This window comes from Ictidomys tridecemlineatus, chromosome 10 (assembly GCF_052094955.1).
Source record: "Ictidomys tridecemlineatus isolate mIctTri1 chromosome 10, mIctTri1.hap1, whole genome shotgun sequence".
Lineage (NCBI taxonomy): Eukaryota > Metazoa > Chordata > Mammalia > Rodentia > Sciuridae > Ictidomys > Ictidomys tridecemlineatus.
In genome coordinates, this window is record NC_135486.1 from 50,707,345 (window position 1) to 50,719,512 (window position 12,168).

At 31.9% G+C, this 12,168-nt stretch overlaps 1 protein-coding gene across 1 annotated transcript in view; it reads left to right on the top strand.

Annotated features, from left to right (window-relative positions):
* The window catches only part of Dnah14 (dynein axonemal heavy chain 14), a 322,525-nt gene that overhangs the window by 8,048 nt on the left and 302,309 nt on the right, over positions 1 to 12,168 (top strand). The window contains 4 exon segments of the mRNA XM_078022909.1: positions 3,977 to 4,107; positions 6,550 to 6,702; positions 7,972 to 8,087; positions 11,505 to 11,567. Coding sequence (XP_077879035.1) covers positions 3,977 to 4,107; positions 6,550 to 6,702; positions 7,972 to 8,087; positions 11,505 to 11,567 — 463 coding nt within the window.

Genomic DNA, 12,168 nt, shown 5'->3' on the forward strand with positions numbered 1-12,168 from the left:
GGGAACACTTTCAAACTCATTCTAGGAAGTTGATATCACCCTGATACTAAAACCGGGCAGAGACACATCAAGGAAAGAAAATTTCAGACCAATATCCTTGATGAACATTGATGCAAAAATTCTCAATAAAATTCTAGCAAATCACATACAAATCATATCAAAAAAATAGTGCACCATGATCAAGCTGGGTTTGTTCCAGGGATGTTGTTCTGGTTCAACATACAGAAATCAATAAATAATTCATCACATCAATACTTAAAGATAAGAATCATATGATCATCTTAATTGATGCAGAGAAAGCTTTTGAGAAAATATAGTATTCTTTCATGTTCAAAACACCAGAAAAACTAGAATAGTAGGAACATAATTGTAAAGGCTGTCTATCCCAAACCCAATGCCAACATCATTCTAAATGGAGAAAAATTGGAAGCATTCCCTCTAAAAACTGGAACAAGATAGGAATGCCCTCTTTCTCCACTTCTATGCAATATTGTCCTGTAACTCTAGCCAGAGCAAGTAGATGGATGAAGGAAATTAAAGGGATATGAATAGGAAAAAAAGAACTCAATCATTATTTGGTGATGACATGATTTTATACCTAGAGGATCCAAAAAACTCCACCAGAAAACTTCTAGAGTCAATTAATGAATTCAGCAAAGTAGCAGGATATAAAATTAATACCCATAAATCAAATGCATTTCTATACATCCGTGATGAATCCTCCGAAAGAGGAATTAAGAAAACTACCCCATTCACAATAGTTTCAAGGAAATATAGTATTTGGGAATTGACTTAACAAAAGAGGTGAAAACTACATAACATTAAAGAAAGAAATTGAAGAAAACCTCAAAAGATGGAAACATCTTTCATGCTCTTGGATAGGCAAAATTAATATTATCAAAATAGCCATACTACCCAAAGCACTATACAGATTCAGTGCAATTCCAATTAAAATCCTAACATCATTTCTTACAGAAACAGAAAAGGCAATCATGAAATTCACCTGGAAAAGTAAAAAACCCAGAATAATCAAAGCAATCCTTAGAAAGAAGAGTAAAGCAGTAGGTATCACAATACCAGACCTTAAACTATACCACTAAGCTATAGGAACAAAAATGGCATGGTATTGGCACCAAAACAGGCATGTAGACCAATGGTACAGAATAGAAGACACAAAGACAAACCTACATAAATACAATTATCTTATATTAGACAAAGGCATCAAAAACATACACTGGAGAAAAAATAGCCTCTTCAACAAATGGTGCTGGGAGAACTGGAAATCGATATGCAGAAAAATGAAAACAAACCCCTATATCACCATGCACAAAACTCAAAAGTGGATCAAGGACCTAGGAATTAGTCCAGAGACCCTTTGCCTGATAGAGGAAAAAGTAGGCCCAAACCTTTGCAGGTAAATGGGCGGAGTTGGAGAATATCATGCTAAGCAAAGTAAGCCAATCCCAATAAACCAAAGGCCAAATGTTCTCTCTGATAAGTGGATGCTGAACCATTATTGGGGGGATGGAGGAACTTTTATTGAGCAAAGGGAAGGGAGAGGTGGGGAGAGTGCATGGGGGCAGGCAAGATGGTGGAATGAGATGGACATCATTACCCTAGGTAAATGTATGACTGCACATATGACGTGAAGCTACTTCGTGTACAACCAGAGAAATGAAAAGTTGTGCTGCATTCATGTACAATGAATCAAAATGCATTCTGCTGTCTATATACTTAATTAGGATAAATAAGAAATTTTTAAAAATTACTAATCATCAAGGAATTGCAGATCAGAATCACAATGAAATACCATCTCATCCCAGTTAGAATTGCTATAGTAAAAAAGACAAAACTAAGCAAATGCTGACGTGGATTTGGAGAAATAATAACTGGGGTGTGACGAGCAACTTGTGTAGATTGATACAGCAGGAGTAGGAGCCGTTTACTGTAGGACAACAGAGGTATTTATACATTCCACACAGCTTATCTTAATTAACATAAACTCGATACAGCAGTCAACCAATAAGGAATCTCCACACTTAATGGCTCGATGGCATTACTTCACAAACCACTCCCTCTGGCATTTTGCCAGGTGCCATCTTGTTTACAGACCCTAACATTTCTCTGGCAAAATGCCAGGTGCCATTACATTAATATACTGCTGGTAGGATGGAAATTAGTACAACTTTTATAGAAAATAATGTAGAAGTTCTTCAAAACACTGAAAATAGAATTATCATGTGATCCCACTGTTTCACTAGTGGATGGATAGATATTCAAATGGAAATGAAATCAGTGTATCAAATAAATCCATGGCTAATATAGCACTGTTTTTTAATGCCAACATATGGAATCAATCAAGATGTCAATGAATGAATGAACAGATTTTAAAATGTGATGTAAATATACAATGGAATATTGTTCAGACATAAGGAGAATGAAGTCCTGTTATTTGGGGCAACATGGATGGAATTGGAAAACATTATGTTAAATGAAGTAAGCCAGAAAGACAAATGACATATATTATCATTCTAATGTGGAAGCTAAAAAAGTTGATTTCATAGATACAGAAATTAGAATAGTTGTCATTAGAGGCTAGGAAGGCCAGTAAGGAGAATAGAAGAAGGCCAAATAATGAATACATTTAGAGAAGAGGCAAATTTCTTCTTATGATTTTTTTTGTGTATTTAACAATGACTCTGTTTAATAGGTAAGTGAATGATTAACAGCAATAACATCACCTAATCTTTAATTAGAAAGAAAAAGAAATTTCTTTCTCAATTATTGCCCCTGTCTGGTAGAATCCAGACAGCTTACTTGACTCAAAATGAACAGTGTCCTTAGTAAGTGTAGAACTTTCATATTTTTTTCATAGCCTTTGACCAATAATCTCACTTTTAGAGTTCCATCATAAGGAAAATTCAGGGGCTGGATTTGTGGCTCAGTGGTAGAGCACTCACCTTGCTTGTGTGAGGCCCTAGGTTTGATCCTCAGCACCACATAAAAATAAATAAATTAAATAAAGGTATTGTGTCCAACTACAACTAAAAAATAAATATTTTTTTAAAAAGAAAAGAAAAATTCAGAGAAGTGGTCAAAGAGCATCAAATTAAGATGTTTATCAAAAAATTAAACTTGTAAGCATAAGTTCTAATATTCTATAGCATAGTAGGTTGACTGACATTACAACAATTTATTGAAATTTTTAAAAAGAATCAAAACACAGGACTTTGAAACTTCCCAACACAAATGATGAATATTTAAATGGATGGAAATGCTATTGACCATGATTTTATCATCACATATTGCATGTATGTTTTGGATTTTCACACTGTACTTCCATAAGTATATACAATTTGAATTTTAATTTGTTATTTTTTAAAGAGAATTTAAAGAACAAGTGTTGTACAGCATGATGAATAAAATCCAGAATTTTAAAAAGACTATTTCAAAAAAGAGAAAATTCTTAGCTGCCAACTAAGAGATCAAGAAGATATGGTCTGCACAGTGTCTGTTGAATGAGTATCTTTAGGAAAAATACCTCCATCCTGTATTGTCATCCCTTCCTTTTGGATCCTACAAAGATTCTACCTCTAGCTCAGGCCTTTTATAAGCCTTGGAGCTGGGAGTAAAACTGACGATGGAATGCTTGCCTAGGATGTACAAGGCCCTGCATTCCATCCTCAAAATAAAAAAGAAAAGCCTTACAACTGGCTCCAGTTCTAATCTTTTTTCTTATTATCTATAACTTGGAATTAAGTCTTTTGTGATATCTTTAAGTAGATAAATATTGTTCCTCTTTTAAAGTTCTTCTTAAGACTGAATTTTAAGCTATACCTCCTCTTTTCATTATATAGTTTTACATTAACTTTGTTATAATTTCTCTGTGTAGAACTTTTTGAAATATTATACATTATACTTAAGTGGTATCCATATTTGCACTTCTATTGAACTTTTTTTTAATATTCTGCACCAGAACCAGAAGATGATGATGTCATAAGACATATTACTAGGCTAAGAGAAAAGCTTGGTTGGCAAACTGCCTTATCACCAAAAGACTTTAAATATGATGATCCCAAAATTGCAGTTCAGAAGATTATCCTAAAGGTACTATTGCACTTTATTTAATTTTGGACTATAAAAATCAATATTTTAATTTTAATTTCTATTTAATACATTTAAAATATTGCATCAAAATCAGATATGTTAATATCAAATTGCAATAATTGTTTCATGGTAAAAGCTTATAAAAATATTGACATTATTTTGTTTCACTTATTTAAGGAACAGAAAATTAAAAAGGCCCATAAATTTTTAAGTCTATGATGCATCAAAATATTTGTGTCTATCCTCTTTTATTCCTTCCTCTAACTGATTTGGTCCCCAGGAAAGGATACCATCTGCATGAAATTAGAATCTACTCTTTTATTCTGATATGTCAGTTTTTTGTTGTTGTTTTGGTGTGTGATTTAAAAAGAAATAAAAGAAATTTATTGAAGAAACTTATTAGAAATACATATTGTCATTCACAATCCTAGATCCAGTGAATCAGAAACTCTGGAGATGGGGCCTTGCAATCTGTATTAAGCTTTCAGGTGAATCTAATGCACAATTAAAAACACTGCTCTAAACCAAGGGTCAGCAAACTTTTCCTGAAAAGGGCCAGGTAATATATATTTCAGACTTTGCAGGTCTTGAGATCTCTTTTGTAACTACTCAACTCTGTTGTAACTACTCAACTTAACAGTGCAAAGCAATATGTAAACAAATGGGTGTATGGTCCAATAAAACTTTATTTACAATAAAATACATGTGGCCCATGTTATGGTTTGCTGATCTCAGCTCTAGACTGTTACCATGAGGATAAGTGATCATTTGGACACTGTTTAGAGACACCATAATGTAAAGGAAAGAATATGCACAATGGAATCAAATTTGTGTAGTTTTGAATCTCAGGAATTCACCAGGTTATCTTGGCCAAGTTGCTATTGTCTCTGGGCCTTACTTTCTTTGATCTTAAAATGGTGATAATAGAACTTACCCTAGAACATTGTGAATATTAAATCAAATATGGCACTATGTGCCATAGTGCCAGGAAGATTGTGGACATACTTTATTTTTTATAAAAACAACATAAAACCTCAGCTGTACATGAGTTCTTTGGACTCTTAAATGTTTCAGTTGTGTGTAAAGAAAGAATTGAGAATATGAAAAAAAACACTTGTTTTCAGTAAAAAAGAATAATTTAATTGAAACATTTTTATGCTTCAATAATTGAATTTTAATTAAATATATGATCCATTTAATATAATTGTACCTATACTGAGTTTCTAATAACATCACAGTTTGAAATATAATTTAGAACAAAAATTCTTTAAGTGGACAAATAATAGTAAATAGCTAACACAATTGAGAAGAAACAAAGACTTTTCAAGGAAGAAAAAATTTTAAAAATAATTGTAAAACTGGATCCAAAATTTAAAGCTGAAGTAATCGGGAACTAATTAGTTATTTAATTCAGTAACTTCTGAGGGCATCATTGAATACTAAATAGTTTTTTTCTTATAATCAAATTTAACTGCCCAGAGAAGACTAATTCAACTTTCTTATAATTTTAGAATTGATTTCATCAGTAAAAGTTTGAAAGCTAAAAGAAGGTAGCTTTAAAATTGACACTTAAATTTTTCTTACTATAGAACAGCCAATTCCTCAGAAATACCAATTAAATGAGGGAGAGCCATTATATTTTTGCAGAAACTTTGAACATGAGTTTAGAGTCAGACTTGGATTTAAATTTCTACTTTGCCACTTCTTATATCGGTGATATTTTTCACATTACCCAGTTTATCAAATTATTAATTTCTGCATTCATCTTAACAAGATAAAAAGTATTGACCCTTAATTTCCCTTTAATTTTGATTAAAGTTAAGATATTAAACTTTTATGGTTTAGATAATATATGTGGAACACTTTCTTATGAAATATATCTTAACAAATATTTGCCACAATTATTACCCACCATCATCAAAATAAACGATATATCTAATATGCCTCAAGTTTTCTTGTGTTGGCAAATAAATTTATTGGAGGATGGCATATATAAAAGGTATGTCATCAAGTTTTTTGGGTTAGTAAACATACATTAAATGCATTAGTAAGCAGATGGATACATTTTTCTGAATGTTTTATCATCACATTGTGTTTAAGAATGAAAATTAAATATATTAAATCTCTCATAAGATTAATCTTATTGAACTTTGATTAGACACAATTTGATGTTGGTTTTCCTCAATGACATTTCTATTTCTATTTTTATTATTATTATTATTTTTTTTTTTACCTGTGCTGGGGATCAAACCTAAGGTCTCATGTATGCTAGGTAAGCACTCTACCATTAAGCTAACATCCCCAGCCCAGTCATATTTTTAATCTTTATATTAAAATTGTTTCATTTCATTTCATAAATAAATAAATATTTTTAAAAATTTTTCATTTCAACCATTTCATTAGTTAATTTAGTCAAATTAATTATATTTTTTTTAACCTCAGGAGCCTTTAAAAGATGATGGGGAATTTGTATATTGCATTCCTCGGTATAATCCTAACGGCCTTTCCAATCCATATGATCCTCAAGTAGTCTCTACCCATAGAGCTAAAAAATGCAAAGAATTTTGGATTATTACCGCTTCATTTGTCTCAAAGGTAATATATAATGGGTGCTTCAGCTTTCAGATTTAAAATAGAAAAATATTATCCAATTTAGAATTTTATCACATGAATTTATCTTTGTGCTTTAGAGAAGTGTGGTCATTTGAGAAGCAGTCCATATTTAAGAATTTCCTTGGAAAAGTTATTTGATAGTACATTTTTTCTTCTTTATATAAATATAGGCTTGAGGATTCAATTTTAAGAAAATTTCAAGGTCTCGAATGCTTTATTAATATTTTGTGTAATTTTTAAAGGAAGAATTTAAAAACAGGCATTTGCCAGTATAACAGGAATGATAATTATAAAGATAAGAATGCTCTTTATTGGCACATTTCTTATAAACTTTATTTCCAGATACAGAAATCCCCTACTATACTCTTACATAGCACTTTGATACTTACCACAAGTTACAATTATACAAATACTTGTTTTGATCATTTGTTTAATATCTGTCTGTCTGCCTCTGTTCTCCCAGCCTCCCAACTAAAGTAAATTCTAAGTACACTTTGCAGAACCACATCTGCATAAAATAGAGCTAGATGTACATATATGGAAGTAATATGGAGTGAAGATGGAAAGAACAATTTTTATATAAATAAAAACATACATAGATACATATATGCTGATAAAGGCATACTTTTATTTCTAGAAGAAGTATATGAATATTTTAACATTCCATTGGGCAGACAACCCTTGGGAGGACAAAATTCCTTGGTGAATATTAGTTTTTTGATATAAAAATAGGATATCTGAGAAGTGGAGTTATAAATTGAACCACTCTAGTTTAAATTGAGTTTATAGGGCTGGGGTTGTAGCTCAGTGATAGAGCACTTGCCTTGCATGCTTGAGGTCCTGGGTTCAATCCTCAGCACCACATAAATAAATAAAAAATAAAGATATTGGTTCATCTACAACTAAAAAAATATTTTAAAAAATAAAATGAGTTTATAAATTCTAAAGAAAGCATAAAAATTGCAGGACTCAAATTTGTATAATCATTTGGGAGAAGTATTTCTGAGTATGGAGGAAATCTCTCCTATCTTTTCTCCATTGGAGCACAAAAAGTAGCAGGAGAAAGGCAAGTCTAGAATCAATGTGTGAAGGGAAAGCAAAGCAGTTGAGGTTAATGAGAGTTCAGGCACAGAAAAGGCTTAAATTTAAAGGCAAGTAGTTATGAGCCCTAAACGTAGCCTTTCTTAATTTCTTGAAAATAGCAGCTATTTTTAAAAGAAAATCCTACTTTTGTGCTTTTTATACTTGTAGGTTATTAAAATAAGTGACAATACAGAAGACGTGGAGCTCACACCTGTTTTGGAATGGCTATCAGAAAGACATTTTTACTATTTATTACAACAATTTAAGATATTTTCCAAATTTCGGTGAGATTAATAAAAATTAATCTTTTTTATTTTTTATAGTTTGATCCTGTTTTAAGAAAATGGCCTGATGACACTTGATTTCTATTATAGTAATGCCATGTTTATGGGGAATTATATAGTATTTCAGATAAAGGGAACTTACTCATTTAAGTATTAAACCCTTAATTTTTGTCTTTTTGGATTAACATTGCCCCAAAAAAGATATTTAATAGTCAAACATACTTAAATAGACTGTATTGACCTCACTTTACCTTTTTCATGCATTTATTCATTCATTAATTAAACATCTGCTAAAATTCAGGTGTTATTCTCGATGCTGTGGTTACTCGGTCAAACAAACCAAACAATTGTCTAGCTCTCAAAGAACCTTAATTGTAGTAGGTGAGAGATAATAAACAAATCTGTAAAAATGTAAAATGTCAGAGATGAAATGTTATGAAAGAACTAAAAAATTTTTAAAAATAAAACAAGGATGAAGAAGCTGGGGGCAACTTGTTGATTCAAGTTCATCTTTGAAAGATTTGTCTAAGGTACTTTACATTGTATCACACAACAGGATTCCTAAGACTCTTTCCTCACAAAGTAAACCCAGACTGTTGTTCTTTCAGTGTTTGCACAGTACCTAGTTTTATAATTTTCTTTTTCCTTCTCAAATGTCTACCTTTTCTTGTGGTGTTCTGAAATTTGCTGGGGACTAGGAAGAGAAACTAAATAACACCCACACTCCCCCCCCCCACACACACACATTTGCATGGTACTGGGGCCTCACACATGCTAGGCAAGTGTTTCACTATTAAGCTAGAGCCCCAACCTGAGATTTCAAAAAATACTTTAAATTATTATATTTAACATAATAAATAGATTAAATAACTTTTCAGTAAGAGAAGTATATGGAATTTTGTGGCAGAGAAGTTATTTATTGAACAAAATTTGTCATGTACCTATCCTGTTTCACTCTTATGAGGACAGGCAATAGAACCATGAAAAAATATACAAAGTGTCTGTTTCTATATAACTTAGATTTCAATGGAGGGAGATGAATAATAAGTAACTAACTAAATAAAGTAATTTCAGATAATGATAAGGACCAGAAAGATAATAAAACAGAATAAAATACATGTTTAGATAGGATGCTAAGAGATGTAGTATTTAAGCAGAGACCTAAATGATAAAAGGAAATGGCTATGTGGGACATTGAGAGAAGATAATTCCAGCCAGAGGATAGACCAAGTTCAATAGTTTTTATTCAATAATAGGAATTGCGTGACAGGAGCATTGAAGAGATTGGTAGGAAATGAAGCTGGTTCTGTTAATTTCTGGGTCACATTCAGTGAAGGTGATTGAGGAACGGTTCTGAGAAATTTCCTGTCTAGGATATGTGATAAATGCATCCCTAGAATTTAGGTGTTAATTGTAAGGCTAGATAGGTTTTGATTCTGGATTATCAGTTAAAATATTATCCAGAGTACTATTTCTTTCTTTCTTTTTTGGGGGGTGGGGAGAACCCTGGATTGAACTCTGGGGCATTTGACCACTAAGCCATATCCCCAGCCCTATTTTGAATTTTATTTAGAAACAGGGTCTTACTGAGTTGCTTAGCACCTTGCTTTTGCTGAGGCTGGCTTTGAACTTGTGTTCCTCTTGCCTTAGCCTCCCTGTGTGTGCCACCACACCTAGCTCAGAGAACTACTTTTTATATTTATTTATTTAAAACTCTATCAATGCTGGGCTTTCCACTATCATCTTTGCCTTATATAAATACTCAAGGTCCATTCTGCTTTAATCAATTTTCATGTATTAAACTTTTGAAACCCAGGCAGAACTGGAACAAGAGTTTTGTTTTGTTTTGTTTTTAATGACATTTGTCATCAGTCATTTTTTTCTTGCTGCTTCTCTCTCAATCTCTTTCTCTTATTTTGTGATTGTGGGACTCATGTTCTCCATTGAGCTATATGTAGCTCCATTTTCTTTATTCATTTTAAGAAAATTAGAAATTAAAATTTTGTCAATAAATTTGATTTTTAAATTTTATTTTTAGTATATTTTGTGAAGTTATTAAATTACTGTATTGTAAAAATAACATTTCAGGCTGGAGTTGTGGCTCAGAGGTAGAGCTTTCTTCTACCATGCATGAGGCACTGTGTCCAATCCTCAGCACCACATAAAAATAAAATAAAGAATATTATGTCCTCCTATAACTAAAAAGTAAATATAAAAAATTTCAAGTAGAATAATAAGCTAAATATGAAGTGTTAACAATTTTATCTGGTGATGCTATGGATAGAGCAGGGGGTTGACTAGAGCATCAGCATGAGCCTTTTTATCCTGTTAAACTTCCTGGTGGATTAGTTTGTATGGCCTGGTGCAGACACTCAGGACACTGCCAATGGGTTCCCTGAGTTTTCAGGAATCTGCAAGAGTCTTGATTGTACCACAGCTCTACAGATCTGGATCAAAGTAAAATAGGAGCTCATTAGAATGCCTACATATATGGTCAAGTCACAAGATTTGTGTGAGGCATTTCTGATTTTCAAGGTCTCAGGTGTTTCTCTTTGAAGGGCATCTCATAGGACTCTCTTTGAACTGCTTGGATGGATTCAGACCTCTTTCAGTCTCTTGATTTAAACTCAGCCAGTATCAAACAGATTGACTGGTTGGTTTTTTGGACACCCACTCCCTGCTATTTTTCTGTCCTCACTAGCCCTTACCAGCTACACAGGAAAACAAGTAATCACATTTCAGTGCTTACTTAAGAGTGGTTGTTTTATTCAAAATGCAAAGGCTGCTAAGGGAGGGATTATGCAATTTAGCACAGAATAATCCTATTGATGCAGAAAATGGTGAAATTGAAGGAGATTTGGAGAATCTATGTCTTTTGATGTATGACAATTATGCATGATGAATAATCATGAGGTAAACTTTTCAGTTCTTTCTCATACAGTTTTTGAGTGTTTAAAAATTATATATATATGATTTTTCATAACTTAAATAATATCAGAATGACATACATTATCTTAACATTTTACTTATTTTTTTAAATCATTATCATTTAATTGTCATTGAAAATTGAATTTCAACTCCTCTTGATGTTAGAGTTGCTTTTCAAAATAGTAAACCAATTAATGTGTAATGGGAAGGAATATATTATTATAGTTTTAAATTTTTATTTGGATGTTACAGATAAGTGAATTCTGCATCTATGAGAATTTTAATGACTTTAACTTACATTTACCTTTTACTTTGTATTCTGTTGATAGTTTGGGAGAAAACTTAAAATGGCTTAGTATTTACTTCAGGTAGCTCAGAATGAATGAAACATATAGGGAATTTGCTAAAATTACTTAGTTTTTACTATATTTATTCTATGTAAATATATGATTTGTGAATATAGAATTTAAAAAGTATTTTTCTTTTCAGAATGAATAAAGCTTTTGTTATCTGGAAGTTGAATGTTAAAAGAATTAAGATAGAGAAGAGCAAGTAAGTCTTGATATATATTTATAAAAAAATTTCAAAATCAAGCTGTATTTTTGAAATATACTATGAAAACAGATATAATTTAATTTAATAATTAGAAAGTCACTTCTGTTGCCTTTATGATTAAACTTAAGCCCCCCCCCCCATTTTTTTTCCTTTTTCCTTTTTTTCATCATGGGCATTGAACTCACGGCTTTGAGCATATTAGGAAAGTGGTCTATCACTGAGCCACACTACCAGCTATACAATTTAACCAGTCTTCTATTCTCTTAAAAATAGTTAAATACTTACTATATTTCCCAGCATATCATTCTGTGGTCATAATGTTATGAAGAAACTTGGTGAGCTCCCCTGGTCATCTTATCTTTTTACTTAAAAAAAAAAAGAGGAATATGATTAAGTCTTTCAAGATAGATGAAAGTCAGTCCTATTTGGTAGCAGCTCAAGCAACAAAACGCTTGTGTGTGTGTGTTTATTTTTGTTTGTATCAAAGCTCTTATGTTTCTATAATTGTGGATTGAGGTGCAATTTTAAGAAAATAATACAGAGAAATCCCATGTATCCTTTTTACAGCTTCCCCCAAGATGGTAACAGTTTGCAAAAC